The following is a 22,420-nucleotide window of genomic DNA, read 5'->3' as shown; positions in this document are numbered from 1 at the left end:
GATCCAGACTGACAAACTGGTGATGGCTAACTAACCAGACATCGTGCTGATCGACAAACAGCAGAAGAAGGCTGCAGTGATAGATGTGGCAATCCCAAGCGACAGCAACATAAAGAAGAAGGAACACGAGAAGCTTGAGAAATACCAAGGGCTGAAAGAGGAGCTAGAAAAGATGTGGAAAGTAAGAGCAACAGTGGTGCCAGTGGTAATCGGAGCACTCGGGGCCGTGACCCCCAAACTGGGAGAGTGGCAGCAGATTCCAGGTAAAACATCAGAGGTCTCTGTCCAGAAGAGTGCAGTCCTAGGAACAGCTAAGATACTGCGCAGAACCCTCAAACTCCCAGGCCTCTGGTAGAGGACCCGAGCTTGAGGATGACATATACCACCCCGCAAGGGGTGAGAGGGGTATTTAAAAAAAAAAAAAAAAAAAAAATATATATATATATATATATATATATATAATCATGTTGCCATTCTGTACATTGAGTTTTAGTAGCCTATATATTGATTTAACATAAATACCTTGTGTGTGTGCATATTCATTGCACCTATCTGTTATTTTCACATGAAATTCCATGGTTATAATTATTCATAAGTGTGCAGTGTCATAACTACATCTCTGACATTTATAACAAACCAAACCGTTTGAAAATCAGTAAAAAAAATTGAGGAAGTTGTGGTTATTTAAAAAGTACATGCACCATAAGAACACAATGTAACGAGTGAGCGAGCTGCCTGTGACAAGATGGCCGCCAGGTGCTGACGTCGACCCCCATTGGCCAGCAGCGTGGATGAGACATCTAGCCTTTATTATGGATATCTATGATGTTAGACGTATCGAGCAGCACAGTGTTGTAACTCAGCCGCCTGGCTGTGGAGAGATCAGATATTTTTTGTTAAAGCAAAATCATAAACACAGGATGTGGAACCAACAATGTCAAGTCTGAATAACCCACAATGTCACGAGATGCCATGGCTCCCTTTTCAGCAGCCGCCACAGCTCTCAGGCAGTTTGGTAGCCCTGCTGCAACAGAGTCCAGTTTGGATGAAAAATAGGCTACAGGTCTCAGTCGTCCCCCATGATCTTGTAGTAGTACTGAGGTCATGTACCCCCCCTTCTCGTCAACTGTCTGGGTGAAAGGTTTGTTACAGTTGGGAAGACCCAGGGTCGGTGGAGACTGAAGAGCTCGCTTTAAATCAACAATAGTCTTTTCAGCTGCAGGTGTTCATTGCACCTTGTCTTTTGCTGCGAGGCCCTTCCCGTGCACAATTCCCGCAAGGTGACTCTCAATTTCAGCATAGCCTACAATCCATTGTCTGCAGTATGAAGTCATTCCCAGAAAACTCATAACCTGCTTGTTATTCTCTGATTTTGGGATTGTTTGGATGGCTTTGATTCTCTTTTCAGAGAGGGTTTTTCCTTCACCTGTGATCACATGGCCCAGGAAAGTGACTTTCTCAGAAACAAACTAGTTTTGATAAACTAGCTTTGTGTCGGTTTTCAGCCAGATGCTTTAGCAGAGCCAGTGTGTCTTTTACACTGGCCTGTCTTGTGGCTGAACAAATCATGATGTCATCAACATACTGAAGAAGGGCACTCCCTTCTGTCAGAGTAAGTGTGTCTAAGTTTTCCTTTAATGCTGCATTAAAGATCATTGGGGCTTCACAAAATCCTTGACAGAGCCTGGAGAACATGCTGAAAAATGCATTTGCCAAGTCTATGACAGAAAACCATTACTGTCAGGTGGTACCTGTGAGAGGATCGTGTGAGGGTTTGGGACATTTGGCCCACGTGCGTACACTGCTGAGTTGACTTGTTTTAAGTCTTGAACAAAACGCCACTCATCTGGCTGTCCGGTGTCCCGGATTTTCTTCACTGGGAAGATTGGAGTTCTCACAGGAGATTTTTCACAAGGCACAATCACTCCTGCTTTCAGGAGAGAATCAACGACTGGCTTGATGCCTTCAACAGCCTCAAAGGATATTGATTTTGACATGGTCTGTATGAGGATTTTGGGGTGATAACTACAGGTTCAGCACCTTTAATTAGCTCTACATCATACTTACTCTGTGCCCACAAGCATGACTTCACTTAACTCAGGAATGTCTGAGACACGTTTAACAAAAATGTGTTTATCAATCTTTGTTTTATCATCTGTTGTCACATTTGTCATCTGAAAATCTGTATCTGGAATGAGCTCGACAGTTCTCACTGCAGTCACTACAGCAGAGAATCTTTTACGATGTACCTGTAGTCGACTATGAGAGTCAACATTTCCCTGCCACATTGATTGTATGTTCAGGCATGTGTTGATATATGCATCATTCTTGTATTTCGCATATATCCTTGTACTTTATCAGTTTCCTGTCTCCGCTCAAGATACAGAATAGCCTCATTTATCAAAGTCTGCATGTCTGCTTCAGTTTTAACCTCTGTGTCAGTGTGTGGGTGCTCTCATGTGATTCATGTGCAGGTTGCTCTGTCATCTCAGTTCCAGTGTCCAAACCTTCCTTCCCTGGCCTCGGTTTCCCTCCTGCTAGTCAATCAGCCATCTGTCCTTTGTTAGCCTCTGGGCAGTTTCGGGCCCAATGTCCGTGCTTTTGCAGATATAACAAGCATCAGATCTGCCACGGCCTCCTCCTCTGCCTCTGCGACCCTGACCTCTGTCTCTTCTTCTGCCTTTTCTCTGATCTTGTTGCAGCTATGCCATCTGCAGGCTGTCATTCTGCTGCTCTCTCTGATCCTTTTTGTTCAGGAGGAAATCCTCGGCATGGAAGGCATGTCTTTGAATAATCTCCAGGTGACCATGTTGCCATGTCAAACAGTTGTGTTTCACCATGTTCACGATCTCTGGCCTCAGTCCAGTAAGAAAGTTGTTTCTGAGAGTGGCTTCCCATGGGGTGATGATATGTGATGGTCCCATCGCATCTGGCTTTATCATATCGCTGTGGATTTCATGAAGTTCAGCGAGTCTGTTCAGGAAGTCTGTCACTGTCTCGGCACGCCTTTGTGTGCACCCTGTTAATAATGCCCAGTCCAGCCTCCGGGGAAATAGTTCCTCTATTTTCTTACAATGATTATTAACCACCAGTCTGTGGTTTGCGTTCTCTGCGTCATCCCAGAACGGTTTTGAGAGTCTAATGTCCTCTGCGGGAAAACCTGCTGACACCCGTGCCCAGGTTGCCCCCATCTGAAGGGTCAACAGTCGTCTCAGTTCAGCGGTCGTGGGTCGGAATTGTTTGCAAAAGATCAGCAGATGTTCAGCATATTTCACCCCACTGTCCTGGACTCAAGGAAGCTGTTGTGTTGCTTCCTTCATCTCGCTGTATAGCCGCGGTCTGTGGACCAGCTGTGCGCTTCCATCTGCGGACGCCACTTCCATCATTGGGGCTGTCACATGGAGGTCCGGAGGTTGGTAAATAAATCTTGTTGGATCAGCTGCGGCTGCTGCTGTTAGCGCGTTGTGTGGGTAAATCTTTTTAACATGTTTCTGCTCCTCTGCCTGTTTCACTGGCAGTGGCTGAGCTGCTGCTGCTGCTCCGGCTGCAGGTTGATTGGTAGGTGGAGCAGGGTTTGGCCGACGTGGTTGTGGGGGAACCGAGTCCAGGTCCGGATCTAGCTTGACACACTGAGATGCAGAATTGTTAGAGGGGTCTGTCCCTGCCTGTAGTTTTCTGTCCCTGTGGCTCGCCTCTCTCAGCCATGCTGAATATGCGGCCCAGTTTGTTTTAAAGGTTTTTTCTCCCTCTCCTTTTTCTCTAATTGTATCCTCAGATTATCTAACTCTCTAAGGCTGAAGCTGCCTGTTGCCGGGAAACCACACTGCTTTACCCACATGTCCAGCTGGTCAATACTTCCCAAACCATAATTAGCAATCATATAATTAATATTTGGAGAATTCATTATAGAATGGTCTTGTTCCTTCTTCCTGTTATTTGAACCCATTTTCCATAGTGTTTAAATAACCTTTAATTCCCAGAATGTAATAAAGAATGAACCTTTTAGGTGTCTCTTTTTTCGGGCGGCACGGTGGTGCAGTGGTTAGCACTGTCGCCTCACAGAAAGAAGGTCGTGGGTTCTGCCCGTGTCCGCGTGGGTTCTCTCTTCAAATTAAATTATCCTTAGGTGTGGATGTGAGTGTGAGTGGTTGTCGGTCTGTGTGTGGCCCTGCGATGGAGTGGCGACCTGTCCAGGGTGTACCCCATCTTTCGCCCGATGTCAGCTGGGATTGGCTCCAGCCCCCCGCTACCCTGTGAGAGAGAGAATCATACATGACATTCCATCAAACTCATTTTTGACAGCTATTTCCGGTCCCGCCCCCCATACCGGATGTCTGTATGTAACTGATAAGAGGGGTGCGTACATCCTTCCATTGTGTGTTTTTGACTGATAATTGGAGGAGGTTTTTCATTGATTTAAAGACTTTATTAAGTAATAAACCTTGAATGAATTAACTAGTAGGTGTTTAGGACAATAAATTTATCATTAAAAAAGTATAGCAGTGAGTTATAAGTAAAGGAGGAATCTCCGGGGCCAGCAAAGGATCAGTGGGAGGTTTCTTCATTGATTTGGAATCAAGTCAGTCTTTATTATTAAACAAGTGAAGACTAAATTGAAATAATAAGCAGTAAAATGGTATAACGGTGAGTAAAAATTAAACAGATTTTTTAATTACCTTCAAAATCTTTGCTAAAGCTTTGTGTGACAAACTCACCATCATTAAAGAACTAAAGAATAAAATGAAATAATTACAGTAAAACAGTGAGTTAAAATTAAACAGATTTTTAAATTACCTTCAACAGCATGCAGCAAAATAAGAGACAGTTCCAAATTACTTTGCTAGTGCTTTGTCTTACACACTTGCCATCATTATCACTCCAAAGCTGTAGCCTAGTCTTAAACTTGTGAGTCTGTGTCTCTTCTTCTCTGTCCTCTCTCTTTCTGGTGTAGCATAGGCTGTGCAGGGTGAATTGAGGAATGTGCTCCACCCCCCGCACCTCCCTCTGCTTTCTCAATGAGTCGTGTTGTGTGTTTAATGTCATCTTCAGGTAATCTTGTAGACCAGTTATTAACTATGGTTATCTATAACCCCAGACTCCGGTTGTTAAAAAACGGTCTGGTTTTATCAGACAGAGTTCGTTTTATCAGCCGCAGACAAGAGTTTGGAACTACAGACTATATAACACATGCTCCCACATGCTGTCACATACAAAATAAGAGGGTGGGCAGAGTTACCGTGAGCCAATGATAAGAGACTAGGAGGGGTTACCATAGGCCAATGATGGGGTCTGTGAAAATAAAACGAGAACATTGTCTTCAAGAAATTACCAAGAGGGCACTTGGATCCTTGAGCAGTATCTAACTACCAAAGAGGGGACCTCCATGCGGGGAATTTTTTTCAGCTAATGAGTGTTTGTATCTCTTAAAGACTTCTTGTTTCTTTCAAAAATGGAAAATTTTAACATCAGTGTTAGTAATATTTAAACATTTCTCTGTGATACAAAAATATTCAGGGCAACTTTATTGAGAATTTACAGTTTTATCTGTTATTCAGAAATAACTTGGATGCATGCACAAATATCAAAGATTGCAGTATTAGCAGCAAAAGGTACTTTATCCAGGGTTCAATTATATAAAATGTCTTATTACACTAGTGCAGTCATTTAAACTTTCTCTTCAGGTTTGTCTGTGGTGGTTGGTCATTTTTATGACCTTTGTGGAATGGTGAAGTAGGCCTTTTTAAAAGGGTCTTCATCTTTATCTTATTTTGTATTTGCTCTTCATAATTATAAATTAAAAAATGCTCAGCAGCATGATCCTATTTTTTTATAAGTAATCACTAAAACAGGTTTATCAACTTTTACTAAACCTTTGGAATAATTCTGTCCCCAAATATTGTGAAATGAAATTGACCAGTTATAGACAAGATTTCTATCAATTTTGCAATGTACTTCAGTCTAAATTTTATAGGATTGCACTTTATTTATTGACTGCATTACAGAAACGTCCATTGTTGGCTGGCATGTAATGACACGGAGTTCCCTCTTAGTTCCTTCTTAGCTAGCATGGAGCGACACTCCAGCATGGAGGAATAAAATAATGGGATATTTCTATTAAGAGAATATTGTAATCCAAACTAAATATTTCATTTTTAGTTACACTTACAAAATAAGGACAATTCAAAAAACCCAAAACTACAAGTGTTAACAGCGTGCAAATAACTCTAAATTTAGTCTCAGTAACATATAGACAATGTCCCTCATTCTAAACTAAAGCCTTACTCATAACTAAGTCACTAGTCATGCTAATAGGCCTCCTCTTTCCCTTTAGTAAAAAAAGTTAGAATTATAAAAAATTATAGTTTACAACTTTATCAACTGGAAACTTCAAGAGCTAAAGTTTGATCCTTCTACTGAGAACCAGCTGCCTTTTGCTAATTAGGGTTTATTAGACTATTACAGAGGTCATGAAATCCAGAACCCTTCCCTTGGGGATGAAGTATTCAAATGCTAGTTTAATTTAAGTTTAATTTTGGAACTCACTCTTGTTTTGCTGCATGCTGTTGAAGGTAATTTATAATGCTCACCGTTATACCATTTTACTGCTTTACTGTCATTATTTCAATTTATTCTTCACTTGTTTAATAATAAAGACTGACTTGATTCCAAATCAATGAAGAAACCTCCTACTGATCCTTTGCTGGCCCCGGAGATTCCTCCTTTACTTATAACTCACTGCTATACTTTTTTAATGATAAATTTATTGTCCTAAACACCTACTAGTTAATTCATTCAAGTTTTATTACTTAATAAAGTCTTTAAATCAATGAAAAACCTCCTCCAATTATCAGTCAAAAACACACAATGGAAGGATGTACGCACCCCTCTTATCAGTTACATACAGACATCCGGTGTGGGGGGTGGACCGGAAATAGCTGTCAAAATGAGTTTGATGGAATGTCATGTATAATTCTCTCTCCTGTGCGCAGGATAATGATAATAATACATTTTATTTAAGGCGCCTTTCTCGGCACTCAAGGACACCGTACAGGGATGCAAAAACATTTAAAAGCAGCAAAACTAGAAAATAGAACATTAAAACAAGCTAAAAGCAAAAACCAAATTTTACATCAAATGAGGTACGCAGTTTTAAACAGATGTTTTGAGTTGCGATTTAAAATGGGAGAATGAATTGATCTTTCTAAGTTGGGGTGGTAAAGAGACGGGGACAGAGTGGCTGAATGCTCTGCTCCCCTTTGTGGTGAGACGAGCAGAGGGGACAGACAGCTGTATGGAGGAAGGTGGATCTAAGGGAGCGGTAGGAAGTTGGACCCTGCAGGAGATCAGACAAATTCGGAGGGGCAACATTGTGGATGGCTTTGAATGTTAACAGAAGGACTTTGAATTGGATACGGGACAGGACCGGGAATAGTGAAGCTGTGAAACAGGACTGATGTTGTCACGATCCTGTCCTGAGCGTGTCTGTGTGTCTTGTTGGGGAGTCTGGGTTTTTGTTCCATGTCTGTGTACCTAGTCCTGTGTTTTAGTTCTTGGCGTAGTATTTGATTATAGTTCTTTCTCTGCATCTTTTGGGTTTAGGTTGCTCGGTACTCTGTGTTCTCATTTAGGTTTTGTCTGTTATGATCCCTGTGTTATAGTTGGTCAGTGTTTGTCCTTTTCCTTGGTTTTCTGTTATTGTCTGAAGTTCGATCCTTGTCCGTTATTTTGTTACATGTGTTCTGTCTGTGTTGGTTATTTATTCTGCCCCATGTCTGCCTGTCAAGTGTTCCTTCTGTTCCCCCAGTTATCTTTCTGCCTGCCTACCGATAATCTGTTGAGGAGAACAGAGTGACAGATAGTATCAAAGGCTGCACTCAGGTCGAGGAGGATGAGAATGGTAAGTAGTCCAGAATCAGCCACAAGGAGGTCATTGGTGATTTTGATGAGTGCTGTTTCAGTGCTATGAAGTGGACGGAAGCCGGACTGGAACTGTTCAGACAGGTTATTGTGGAATAGATGAAGATGGAGTTGAGAGGCAAGTGTTTTTTCAAGAATTTTGGAAATGAATGGTAAATTGGATATAGGACGGAAGTTATTGAAGTTAGAGGGTCAGCGCGAGTTTTTGACACACACTCCTCTATTTTACTGACGGTCACAGACCCAAAAACTATGCAACAGTAGGTCCCAGATCTATAAGAAATCCACCGTCCCACAGTGATTTCTTGACCTTTAACACAAAGCTTTGTCGATTCACACAGCGGCCCCAGGCCTGTCCTGTTGACACGTCTGTCACGCTTACCCTGAGAGGTAGTGAGAATCGTTCCACTTGAACAGTCTACTCACCAAAAAGAGAGTGTTGCCAGCCATCAGGTTCTTATGGATCACAGCTGTGAGGGAGCCTCGGACACTCAGGCGTCAGGCCCTCAATGTCTCACCCGTATTTTGGAGGGGAGGTTTGAAGTCCCAGAGTCTCAAACTCTGGCTGTACGGTTTTTCACCTTCAGCCCGAGTCCTCTCACGCGAGCCGACAACGTCAAAATTGTGGTGGGAAAAAGTGTGTTTAAATTTACAGCTCAGGCAAACACTTGTCTTTCTGTGAATTTTATTCCAGTCTTCTGCAGACGGACTCACAGCAACACACATACGACGTGTACATGTATGCTCGAATTAGTGAGGAGAGCTCTGTGAGCCTGTTATTTATCCAGTTTTAGGGTCAATAATATCATCCCACAGAGACACATTGTCCCTGAAGTATGGATAACACAGAGAACGGAGATATTTTGACTGCTGCGTTTACACAGATTCAGTGCCACCTCACAAATGAGTCTCCCTTAGTCCAGGGTTACATGAAATATGTTTGGAATTCCCATTACAAATGTTAAGAACCACAAATCAAGCCAGAAATCTTTGTGTAGTCATGGACTCAGACCTGAATTTGAGGAGCCACATTAAGACAATTACAAAGTCAGCCTACTATCACCTGAAGAATATATCAAGGACTAAAGGACTTATGTCTCAGCAAGACCTGGAAAAACTTATCCACGCATTTATCTTCAGTCAACGTGACTTCTGTAACGGTGTCCTTACAGGCTCCCTAAGAAATCCATCAGACAGCTGCAGCTGATTCAGAACGCTGCTGCTCGAGTCCTCACTAAGACCATGTTTTTATTTCCTATTTAACTAAAATTTATTTATCCTGTTTTATTTTCTGTTTTAGTCTTTTTCCCAACCTCCCATTGCTGCTTTTATGTTTTTTGAATTGCCTTGTTGTTGAAATTTGCTATACAAATAAACTTGCCTTGAATTTATTCATTTTTGAGTAGAATAGGTAATAGTGATTTACTTGGTAAAGTTATTGATTGTTGATCTATTTTTGAGTTAAATAAATCCTATAGGTTTAAGAAATCGTTGCCTTGATTATGTGTCAGGTTTTCCAGGCAGAGAAGACCCAAACGCAGATCTGAGTAAAAGACAGTTTATTCAAAAAAGAGAATGAGCAGGGGAAGTCAGAGGTTCCAGGCAGTGGCTCCCTTCCAGATCCATGACATGACAGCTGAGGTGCTTCTGTTATTTGTCAGCTGATGTTGGTTTTAAACTTTGATGATGTGGTTTCACAGCAGCTGATCAGCTGCAGCGTCCAATCACAGACAGGACCAGGTTGGTTTCTGGGTCACCTGAGGATCCAGGAGGAATAAGACATGAAATAAGGCTGCTGTGATTGAACCTCTGTCTGTGTGACCTCACAGTTTCCCAGCATACCTCAGCTGTGGAGCTGTATGAGGGGGAGGAGTTTGTCCTGCTGCCCTGTGAGTTTAACACCTTTGACCTGGATGACCCCACAGTGGTGTGGAGCCGCTATGATCTCAATCCTCCAACCGTCCACCAGCGTCAGCAGGAAGGTGAAGGACTCACATACCAAAACCAGCTTTACAGCGGCCGAACATCCATGATGACTGACGCTCTGGAAACTGGAGACCTCAGCCTCAAGCTGACAAAACTCCAGCTCTCTGACAGCGGCACCTACACCTGCACTGTCAGATGGTTAGGAGGACAACGGAGAGTGGGAAACATACAGCTGAAGGTCAAAGGTCAGCAACAAACCCTAACAAGTGCTGAAGATACAGGTCAGAAGTCAGTGTGGTTGTGATTAAACCTCTCTTTCTCTGTGACCTCAAAGTTTCCCAGCATGCCTCAGCTGTGGAGCTGTATGACAGGGAGGAGTTTGTCCTGCTGCCCTGTGAGTTTCAGACTTTTGAGATGGACAACCCCACAGTGGTGTGGAGCCGCTACGATCTCGATCCTCCAACCATCCACCAGCGTCAGCAGGAAGGTGATGAACTTAAAGACCAAAACCAGCTTTACAGCGGCCGAACATCCATGATGACTGACGCTCTGGAAACTGGAGACCTCAGCCTGAACCTAACAAAACTCCACTGGTCCGACAGCGGCAGCTACACCTGCACTGCCAAAGGTTTAGGAGGACAACTGAGAGTGAGAAACATCCAGCTGCAGGTCAAAGGTCAGCAATAAACCATAACACCTGCTGTAGATACAGGTCAGAGGTCAGAGGTCATGTTCTTTTTGTTTCTTGTTTCCACAGAACAATTTCCATCCTGGGCCAAAGTTCTCCTGGTTCTCCTGGTTCTCCTGGTTGTTGCTGGGGCTCTTCTGGTACATTTCCGACAGTATTTCATGTCAGGTATGTCACTACTACTTCACTTTCCAGTATAGATATTATTATAAAGGTATTATTGGAGCAAAGCTACTGAACACCTGTAACAGTGGAACTTGTAGATGTAGAAAATAGTTACGCATGTCCAGGGCTGGACCGGGACGAAAAATCAGCCTGGGGATTTTGATCCCAGGAGGCCCACCACAATCAGTCAGACACCTCTTACCAATTCACCTTCCTATGTGTAACTACTGCAGTGTTCACTGAGTATTGGAGTGACAACCAGAACAACCCTGAAGTTCTCTTCTCAACAATTGATCGTTTAATTAACCCTGTTTTAACAAAACCTAGCAGCATGTCAACAAACTCCAAATGTGAAGACTTTGCGCTCCACTTCAGAAGTAAAATAGATTCTATTAGGTCAAATATATCACTACATCGGCAGGTACATTTTAATAAAGTGGATCCTCTATCTACATCCGGGATACATTGCATAGTTTTGACCTGGTTGACGCTGGCCTGCTTTGTAAAATTGTTACTCTACTGAAACCAACAACTTGCCTGTTAGATCTCATCCCGACTTCTCTTTTTAAAACACATTATGCCTTTTTTAGTGAGTATCTTTTGACCATTGTGAACTATGCTATGGTGAAGCCCCTTCTGAAGAAGAATAATTTAGATGTTACGGTACTCAATAACTACAGATTTGCAAAAAAGTAAAATTTTAGAGAAAGTTGTTTTTAATCAGCTGAACGATTTTATTAACTCCCAAAATATTTATGATAAATACCAGTCTGGTTTTTGAACCAATCGCAGTACTGAGACAGCATTGATAAAAATTGTTAATGATCTTAGATGGAACATGGATATGAAAAAAACATCAATATTAATGCTACTTGATCTAAGTGCAGCTTTTGATACAGTAGATCACTCAGTTCTTCTAAACAGACGGAAACAAACTGTTCTTAATTGGTTCCGATCATATCTCACTGATAGAGATTTCTTTGTGTGTATTGATGATTCTCTTTCTAGAAGACATAAAATGAATTGTGGTGTCCCACAGGGCTCAATCTTAGGCCCGACCCTGTTTAATTTGTACATGCTGCCGCTTGGAGACGTCATCAGGAGCCACAGCATCAATTTTCACAGTTGATGACACCCAGCTATACATTGCTGTGTCCCCTGATGACCCAGGACCAGTAGACGCTCTTTTTAATTGTTTCCTACACATACAGTCATGGATGGCAGAACATTTTCTGCAGCTCAATCAGGACAAAACACAAGTATTGGTCATTGGTTCTGAATCTCAGACGGAGAAACTTAAAATGAAATTGCGAATGCTGGCACTAAGTCCTTGTGATAACGTGAAAAACCTGGGAGTTATCTTTGACTCAGATGTCAGTTTTGAGTCACATATTAGAAATATTTCTAAGACCGCTTTTTATCATCTCAAGAACATTGCTAGAGTACGACCCTTTCTCTCTCAAGCAAAGATTGAGACACTTATCCATGCTTTTATTACTTCCAGGATTGATTACTGTAATGCTCTGCTTTCTGGTCTTCCGAAAAATAAAATCTCTAAACTGCAGCTGGTTCAAAGCTCTGCTGCACGTCTTTTTACTAAGACCAGAAAGAGAACACACATTACCCCTATCCTAAAGTCTCTGCATTGGCTTCCAGTTAATTTTAAAATCCTTTTACTACTTTATCAGTCATTTAATGGTATTGGTCCAGAATACATAGCAGATTTGCTTTTACCTTTTGAAGCTACTAGAACCCTCAGGTCCTCTGGTAGTGGCTTTCTAATTATTCCTAAAGCCTCAACTAAAACCTACGGTGAGGCATCCTTTCAATGTTATGGCCTGCGTTTGTTGAACTCCCTTCTGTTGAGCTGAGAGCAGCAGGGAATCTGGACATGTTTAAAGGCAAACTAAAGACATACCTATTTAACCAAGCTTTTAACTGAGCTGTATTTTGGGTGGGGCGGGGATTGATTGTTGGGCTTGACCTGCTTTTTATTTCATGTTTTAGTATTTTAACTATTTTAAATGGTTCTACAGTGTGTACATGTATTTGTATGAAAAGTGCTATATAAATAAAGATTGATTGATTGATTGACAGGAGTCCTTTTGGGATCACTAGCCTTTTACTGATTCCACGGTGATCACAAGTGGCCATGTCAGGTTCAAGATGGTTCATAACGTAGCAGCAGCAATGTATTTTGGCCTTAAACCATTCAGTGCTTTATAAACCAAAAGCAGTATTGGTAGAAATCAATTCTCTGACAGACAGGCAGCCAATGTAAACACAACTTTTTTGGTCTTAGTGAGGACTCAAGCAGCAGCGTTCTGTGTGACTCTGTGACTTAAAGTGAATATTGGCATGTGGATGTGTTCAGGGCGGGAATCTTATAGTTCATTCCAAATTTGGTGCAGATTTGAGCATCTGGACTGAAGTTACAACAACTTACTGTTTTATGACAAACCATCGATTTTGGACAACACGCCATGGCCATGTCGTTCCACGAAAACTCACCGTTTGTAAACTTTTAATCGTGAATGGGTTTAGACTGCACAGCAAAATTGAAGTCGATTGGACTAATTCTCTAGGAAGAAATACAGAGTGTGTGAATCGTGAAAAATGACCATTAAATCCAAAATGGCCGATTTCCTGTTGGGTTTAGGCAATGGCTCCAAGAGGCTTTTTTGTGCGTCTGGCCATGACACACGTATCACAGAAATTTCATACTCGTTCCTGACAGCGTCTCCACTCTGCGCTCCATCTGAGCGTCAAACACCTCAGCCTGTTTCCCTTATGTAAGGAAGAACACATGTAAACCAACCGTGGCACAAATGAACATGAACATTTGGACGGTTTTTATTTGCTTTCATAAAGGTTAAAGATACGGGAGATTTACGGGGAAACATTTAACGGAGGACAGCGGGTGAGAACAGAAATGTGCGACATGAGAGGAGCAGAGAGAGGAGTGATGTGAGGCTACATCCACACTACTACGGTTTTTAACCAGTCGTGCAGCTACAGGTTCATTCTGTTGTCGTCCTTGTGCGACAGATCTGCTCACCAATCAGAGCGGGCACAGGGCGTGAACATTTTACAGCAACAAATGAAACCAGAGGAAAAGGTGTTAATGAAGCGACACAGGCTGTGCTGCAGGTTTGTCCGGTGTGAACTCACACTGAAGTGTTTCAGCAGCGCAGTGTTTAGCTGCCCCGTGTTGTTAACGTGTTGTTAATCTGTCATCTTGTGTCCACACGGAGAATTTCACAATAAGAGCGTTTTGCCTGCCTGATTTTGCTGACTTGTTCAGATTTTGCTTATTTGTTCAGTTGTCCTTGATGTTTGTGCTTCTACTCTGGTTCAGTAGCGTCGTAGTGAAACTGTTTCTTTTTGTCTGTTTTAACCAGTGCCAGTCTCACTCTTTTGACTCGAGTCACCAAATCTCGTTCATTAAAATGAACTCTAATCTTTTTTTGTGTCATTTCGTTCATTTTAACCAGCGTGGTTATTGCGGCGCTGCAGCCCTCCAGTTCTCAAACACAGAAGGCTGCCTGGCTCGCTGTAATTGACAAAGTATAAAGCACAAATTCACCTCTTGATCTTTCTCTGTCATGGTTAAAATGTTGCTAATACCTTTGCAGTAGCACAGACTATCCCTAATAAGTTTACATTTGCTTATAAAAACTTTTCACGAACAGCAGTAGCAGCAATTGTTCAGCCAAAGTTCATGGACTCTGAAACTAGATGCTTAAGGAAAGTGTAGAAACAACTTGGCCACGTTAATGGCAGCTATCACTGTTTCCGCTGGTCTGCTTTGAACTTGTTTATACACTAAAACTACATCACACCCACAAACCGAACACACCGCCATGCCCACATACACATCAAATGGTTAAACACGCAGCACAAGGCCTATTCTGACAAGACAAGGGCCTGGAAAACTCACATCAAAACTTAATACGATGTCAAAATCTTATGAACAAGGTTGTATTATGTTTTGTTCAGTTAATAGTCTAAATAATCTGTAAATTAAAAGTTTGTGCACTTTAACTACAGCACTTCAAGTTAGTGTATTTGCTGCACATTACAAGGCTGTGGCTCCATCTAGTGGATGAAATCTGCAATAGTCTTTCCTTCCAGAAACTTTGTTAGCTTTGGACCAGGGCCCGTATTTATCAAGCTTCTCAGAATTACTCATAAGAACGCTGCTAAGAACCGACTTAAGAGTAAAAACATTCTTGGCTCAAAGCTTAAAAGTTAGTGATCAAGCATCATAGTCCTAATTTGAGTGAAGTGTAGGACTAAATCTTAAGTGTCAGTCTCAGTGCTGATTCACGACACTTTGCTGCGCCGCTAACAGGATTTTGGATGACGATGTAGCCGAGGACCAATCACTGAAGAGATTTCCTTCTTTATATTCTGGTGAAATTCCTCAGAGGAGTTTATATTTAACAATAAAGGTTTTTCAAGATAATACATTATGATATAGGCCTTCACATTAATAAATGAAAGATTAAAAAGTGTCTCTTTATATGAGCGCCATCAAATGTGCCTATAGTGCTCCTGTATTGCTATTTGCATGAACTGTGTTTGCGTCTGTGGGATTACGGGGGGGTTGTTGGGAAGTCGATGAAACGTGACAGTGTGTGGAGCTGTAAGTGCTAAAATTGTTTCCACAGCTATTGTTGATGGTTGTGACGGGCCAAAATCATCAGCATTGCTGCGGCAAATAAACGAAGCGTCATCACCACCTTCAGTTTAACTGAAAACGCATTATTGCGTAAAGTCAGTGATGAGATGACGTCCCTCACCAACTCGCTGACAAAGATTCTGCCTGCGCTGTCCGACTCAGTCTTATTAACTGCGCGTCGTCAGAATCCTTCCTCTCCTCTCCGCATGTCTCTGTCTCCACAGCGCCATCACAAGCCCTACTGGCAGCTCCTGACCGCCTGAGACCTCTCGAGCTGGCTTAAATAACTAAGAGTGAATCTTAGCTTTGAGAAATTTGATTCTTCAGTTTAAAAGTAGGAGGAAATTTCATGAAATCTCAGCACTTCACACTTTGAGAAGCTTGATAAATACGGCCCTGGTCTTTTATTAGGCTGCAAAAACTCAATTAATTGTGGGGTTTACCTACTAAAATATAACATGGAGTGTGTTTTTACATTTATTTGTTAATAGACTATAGCTACAACTTCAACAATATGATGATGTAATGTTTGTAATTTAATTGACCATGAAATGAAGCTACACTGTTGCATTATAGATATCAGAGACAACTTGAAGTTCAAGCCTCCCATCCTTCATTTATTGACTGGGATAATATATGATGGTGATCCTCGCTCTGACACTGTCCACTCGCCATAGAAGAGCTTCTCTTGTCCCTCGTCTCTCCGCCGACAGAGAGCAGGCAGAAGAAAAGGGGAACAGGTGAGCGTCACCAACCTGACCTGGAGAGGGCAGAGGAGAGGACCGGCAGCTCGGGAGAAGTCCCGGTACGCAAGAAAATGTCCCGGTACGCCAAAGAGTAAAATGTGGAGGAGCCAGTACTGCGTCCCGGGGCGTTCCGGCCCACTTCAAGCTCTGGTTTTAACTGTGTTTATTGTTGATATGCCATCAGGAGTCTGCACAGGGTCTTTTATTTTGAAAATCCACCGGATTCTCTCTGCCGTTCTGTGTCTGACTTCCTGCCTGGTTCATCTGCTCTGTGCTGCAACTTAATACTGCAGTTTTTCCCTTGGTAATACTGCAGATATGTAAATACTGCAGTACTTTGATCAGTGGGCCGCAGGCTCAGTCAGCACTGTGTTACCTCATTAGACGATAGACAGTGACTGAACAGACATTTATTTAATGAAAACCTTCAGATTCTAACTTTAATAAAGATTTGATTGAGTCCCTCTGACAATAATACTCAGTGATTTAATAAACAGTCAGTTGTGCTGTTGATTGTAGAGACACCAAAGACAACACTGTCTCTGTTAGATGGAACAATGGGACATATTTCAGAGTTCCTGCTGCTGTCTGTACAGCTGATGTTGTGCTTTGTTGTCCTCTCAGTCTACCAGGTGGAGGTGGATTCAGAGGTGGAGTCTGTCCTGCTGCCCTGCAAAACCACAGTTCACCTGCCTGAAGACGTCACAGTGGAGTGGAGGAACAGTTACAACATGACGGTCCACGTATATAAGAACGGCTCTGACCAGCCTGAAGAACAGCACAGTTTTTACAGAGGCCGAACAGAGATGAAGAAAAACCTGCAGAGACCTGGAGACCTCAGTCTGACCCTGAAATACCCCACAAACTACAACAGTAACACCTACACCTGCACCGTCTACAGCAGGGAGAGACATCCTGATGAAGAAACAAGTCCTGCTGCAGGTCAAAGGTCAGTGCTGTAGCCTAAATAGTGAGCGTTGCGTCTTCACTCTAGTGAAGAACTTTGTGTGTGGCTGTGACATGAGGTTACTGTCTGTGCAAACACATGAAACACGACACAGTGCAGCTGCTCGGCCCCAGTTACTGGTCAGGGAAGCGAAAACAAAATGGCCTGTTTCAGTCCCCAGCTGATCAATCTGCACATCTCTAGCTGTAGAAGGTGACTTACAGTCCAACAAGCTGGTAAACAAGCTAGCTGATGTTATAACATCGTGGGCTCGTGGAAAAATGATCAGTTATCAGGATTAATTTCTTAATGACTCAGCATCATCTGTATTAAAGACTAAAGAATGAGTTCATCTGATGTTTAAAGTGAATAAAACAGCCAGTCTGCTTAACATTACTGCAGTTTCACAACTACTGAAGGATCAAACTGGTTTTCTGCCACCGGACTCCTGAGAGGGAAAGCAGGCAGAGGACCAAACCACTGTGAGGCAAGAGAGGGGGACTCAAAATGTTTCGAAACTTAAAACACACTTTTACTGCCCTGTGTGTGTTTCTATTGTTTTACTACTTACACAGTTATTCTAAGTACAGTGCAAACGTATTTGATACGCTGCTGATGTTCCTACTTACAAAGCATGTGGAGGTCTGTCATTTTTATCATATTATGTCATGCAATAAAATGCAAATGAATCATTTAAAAATCATACAATTTAGATTGCGTCTCTCTCAGCAGTGTATCAAATATTGTTCTCCCCACTGTAGATATCATTACATTATTAATGCCAAAACTGTTTCAACAATAACTGACTGGGAAATATTCTGTTTGTTAAATGAATGCACGGCATGGATTTACTTAATGCACAAGTGTTCATATTAGCAACATGCTACAGGTGGTGAATAATAGGCCTTATCATACAGCTGCATCTGTATCAAGGGAAGCCACCTTAATATTTTATAATGATACATAGGGACCTAGGTTACCCACAGCAGTGAGGGCCAACGCCAGGCTGACAAAATAACATCAGCTAGTCAGCCATTAGGACAGTTAGCCGAAGCTGCAGCTGCATCAGTAAACTATGCTAGCTACATAAACAATGTCAAATAGCTTCTGCTGCGCTGTTGGACTCTGAGCGATCAGCAGCAGCAGGTGACAGTCTCACTTTATGATAGCGGTATGATTATAATATTATCATTAACCTTAACTGGAGCGTAACCCAGTATAAACAGTAGAGTCTAAAAGAGTTCATTAGAAGTTCATCTGAGATTAAAAGTCATTTCATGTTGATGAACAAGGTAAAAACATGGAGATGTATTTTATTAAAAACTGTTATATGTTGTATGATAAATAACTCTAACACGATAATGTTGAGTTAAAAACAGCATTTTTATGTTCAACTGGTAAAACTGTGCTAATTGAGCTGGAGTCTAATAGTGGGCTGTCATTGGTTGGAGGAGTGCATGATGGGAAATCAAGGTCAGGAAAGGAGGAGAGCGGCAGAAGGAGGATGGCGTCTTTGAGCCCGGGAGTGGAAATGTTTGAAAATGTTGAGAGTATGGCGAGTGAACGGGATGGTGAGCGAGGAGAACGGCAGGAGGTAACATGGAAGAGACCAAGAAGGAAGAACTCTGTGTCCAGTCACAGTGAGTCGGAACAACAGAACCAACTGAAAAAAGAGAGGAAAACAAACGGGACGGGAGAGAGGAAAGTGGAGATGGAGTTCAGAGAAGTTTCTGGTAGTAAACTACATCCAGTGAAACTTCCAAAGAGATCGGACACATTAGACAAGCAAGATTTCTGAGTAAAGGGAAGATGTTGATTGAAGCAGTCAGTAGAGTTCAACAGATACTGAAGATGAAGACCTTGAATGAAGTTCAAATTAAAAGTCCCGTTCCTGGGGCTAATCGTAAGGTTAGAGGAGCGATCAGTGGAGTTCCATTAGATATTGCTATTGAAGAAATGAAGAAAGAAATGAAAGGAGACAGAGTCACGGCAGTGAAGCGTCTTCCTACTAGATATCAGGGGAAATTAGTTGATAGTCTGTCCTACTGCAGTTTGAGGGAGACGTGCCTCAGAAAGTAATGATTGGCTGCATGAGCTTTAATGTGAGGGAGTTTGTACCTCAGCCGTTACGTTGCTTTAAATGTCAGAGAATCGGACATGTGGCAGATCAGTGTAAATCTAAGGGTGTGCTGGAGAACATGAATATGGCCGCTGCGCAGTAGTCACTAAAACTAAATGTTGTAACTGTGGGGGGAACATAGTGCTGCTTACCAGGGATGAGGAGTTCAAAAAAGAGCAAAAGATATTCAGAGATACAAAATAAAGTATCATACGCTGAAGCAGCAAAACAAGTCTCATTGATAGTGACAGCAGATTCTCAGCAAAGGACTTCCCTAAACTACCACAGACGCAGAACACGAGTGCCATAAAGTGTTCACATAAGTGTGCAGTTAAAGACGATGCTCTGATAGTGGAGAAGTTTCCATTTGTAGCTTTCATAGGTTTGGTAGTGAACGTAGCGCTGCAGCAGACAAAGAAAAGGTCCAGGCTGAGGACTATTGTTGAGGCAGCAAAAGATTATTTGGGGATCACGGAGATGACTGTAGACATGTTACATGAAATGTCAGCACCGAATGACGGAACATCTCAGTTTAGTGACTAAGTTCATAAAGGGTTTCCTTATCCTTCAGTGGAACGCCAGAAGCCTGATTGCAAACGCACAAGAATTTAAGAGAAATGTGCAACAGTTAAATGTAAAGCCTGACGTTATCTGTATTCAAGAAACATTCATAGTTCAGATAATTTGACAGAAGAAGGTAAAATCAGAAGACGGCAAACATTAGCTAGATACCCGGAGGTACTCGAGAACAGAAACTCTAATCAGAGTCCTCTAGATGAGGCCTTTACCGTGCCTGAGCTGAGGAGGGCTCTGAGTAAGAGTAAAAGAACGACACCTGCTAAAGACAATATGAGCTTTACTATGATAGAACATTTAAATGCTTCTGCATTGGGTAAAGTACTGGAGTTATTGAACAAGGTTTGGGAGGAGGGGAAGCTTCCAGTAGGGTGGAAAGAAGCAATTATTATTCAGATTAAGAAACCTGGGAAAGATCCTACAGATCCTGATCATTACAGACCGACAGCTTTAACTTCACATGTGTGTAAAACCATGGAGAAAATGATTCCAGAAAGAATAACATACTACTTAGAAAGAAATGAGCTTCTTTCAGCACTTCAGAGTGGATTTAGAAGGGGGCGTAGTACTCTGGACCCTTTAATATGTTTGGAAACTGATGTTAGGAAAGCTCAAGCTAATAAAGAGGGGGTGCTAGCTGTTTTCTTTGATATAGAGAAGGCGCAGGAGGTCTTTTAATACAGCGAGATAAAATGGGTATTGGAGGTAAAATGTAGAACTGGATCAAAGGTTTCTTATCTGGTAGCTACATTCAGGTTTGTGTGGGGAACTCTACATCAGATGCATTTTTAGCTGAAAACGGCAGCGCTCAGGGGAGCGTCATTAGTCCGCTACTGTTTTCAATCAGGATCAATGATGTTTATAAGAAGGTTCATCCAGACATTGGGAAATCACTTTCTGCTGATGATGGGGCAATTTGGAAACGAGGGAGGAATCTGGAGTATGTTGTAAAGAAAGTTCAGGAAGCTGTTAGTGTGGTTGAAGATTGGTCTTTGAATTGGAGATTTAAGTTTAATCAAACCATCTTTTTAAAAGAAAGGAAGTCAAAGAAGATATTTGTTTGAAATTGTCCAATCAAAGGTTAGAAAGAGTGGAAACCTTTAAATTCCTGCGGTTGTGGTTTGATATATTGCTTACGTGGAAAAATCATTTTGAGGTGGAAGATAAGTGTAAGAAAGTCCTGAATATTATGAGATGTTTAACAGGCAGTGTTTGCTAAGAAATATTTATATTGCATTAGTTAGATCAGTCCTAGAATATGGTTGTATTGTTTCTGGATCAGCTGCTAGAACATCTTTAAAAAGGTTGGATAAAATTCAGGCCCATCATTGAGGTTATGCTGTGCAGCAGTAAAGTCAACACCAATATCAGCGCTTCAGCTGGAGGTTGGAGAAATGCCACTGATTCTAAGAAGGAAACAGCTGAGGGCCAATTATTGGGCTAATTTACAAAGTCAGAAGGACACACGTGACATTATGTTTGAAATGTTGTTGTCTTTATACAGAGTGAGTAGTCTGGGGGTTGATGTTCAGGTTTTATGGGTCCCAGCACATATTGGCATCCAAGGGAGTGAGATGTCAGACACTTTAGCTAAACATGGGTTGAAAGTAAATCGGTAGAGGTGGCAGTACCAGTTAGCAAAGTAGAGATCAAAGCGAATGTACGGAGCAAAGTTAAGATGCAGAGGCAGAGTTTATGGGATAATGGAAATAAAGGAAGACATTTAGATTCAGCAGAAAGTGGGGGAGGAAAAGTCACTGGGGAAGAGCAGGAGAGGACAGAGTTCGACTGGGTCACACAAAGTTCAATTCATCTCTGCACCTTGTTGGAAAACATCCATCTGGAACTTGTGAGGCCTGCAGTCAACCAGAAACTGTGCAGCATGTGCTGTTTGTGTGCTCCGTGGTTTTGGGCTTCTCTGAAAGAAAACACTCTGGAGTGTCGAACCCAAAAGAGAATGATTGTAAGTGCTACTGGAATTGATTAATATAAGTTTAAACACATTAAAACTACGGGCTCTCGTTGGCTGTTGTAGGCTGTGAGACGGACATGTGAGCTCCTATTGGGGCAGATTTGGTGTCACTCGAAAGGTCAGAGTTCAGCGGCTAATTTGAATACAAGCTATTGTAGTTGTTTACATTCAAATCAGAGTTATAATGACATACGAGCCACGTCTGCCGGCAGATATGAACGATGTGGCAGCCGTCCCTGGGGATTTACTGATGGAATAATGTGTTGTGGACTAAATATTTTTACTGGATTGGATCATCTGGACCTTTGACAACATAACAAAACCATTTTTGTTGGATTATAATCGATCGGTGGATTAAGTTACTGTGAGGCTTCATAGGTGAGTCACGTCAATTTTGATTGGACTGGTTGGTCTGACAGAGGCGCTGATTGGACCCGCTGTGGTGATCCTATCTTGAAATGTTTTGCATTGGTCGAATCACGAGGATTTTAGCTTTCAAATAGTGTGTCAGGAGTGTGAAGTTAACAGCAGCTGTGTGTATAACGAAAGTTGCTGCCAGGACCTGACGCCCTGTGGACGGGCCGTTTGAATCTTAAGAGGTTAATTAATATGTGACATCATCCTTCTCATATCATCTCCTTCATAGTGTCCTCTACCATCACTGGTACATATATCACAACA

At 42.0% G+C, this 22,420-nt stretch overlaps 1 protein-coding gene across 3 annotated transcripts in view; it reads left to right on the top strand.

The window, feature by feature from the left end:
- The window catches only part of LOC119911833 (coxsackievirus and adenovirus receptor homolog), a 55,560-nt gene that overhangs the window by 6,327 nt on the left and 26,813 nt on the right, over nucleotides 1–22,420 (top strand). The window contains exons 2-5 of one of the 3 annotated variants that reach the window (XM_038730786.1): nucleotides 9,747–10,088; nucleotides 10,178–10,519; nucleotides 10,601–10,699; nucleotides 16,751–17,075. In XM_038730786.1, coding sequence (XP_038586714.1) covers nucleotides 9,747–10,088; nucleotides 10,178–10,519; nucleotides 10,601–10,699; nucleotides 16,751–17,075 — 1,108 coding nt within the window. The remainder of the gene's footprint in view (nucleotides 1–9,746; nucleotides 10,089–10,177; nucleotides 10,520–10,600; nucleotides 10,700–16,750; nucleotides 17,076–22,420) is intronic. The other 2 variants (XM_038730788.1, XM_038730787.1) reach the window with 2 other exon arrangements.

The sequence above is a fragment of the Micropterus salmoides genome, unplaced genomic scaffold (genome assembly GCF_014851395.1).
Source record: "Micropterus salmoides isolate LMB-PRFRI ecotype aquatic unplaced genomic scaffold, ASM1485139v1 Ms_hic_scaffold_2, whole genome shotgun sequence".
Taxonomy (NCBI): domain Eukaryota; kingdom Metazoa; phylum Chordata; class Actinopteri; order Centrarchiformes; family Centrarchidae; genus Micropterus; species Micropterus salmoides.
The sequence above is the reverse complement of the archived record's forward strand: the minus strand, read 5'-3'. Positions and strand labels throughout refer to the sequence as shown.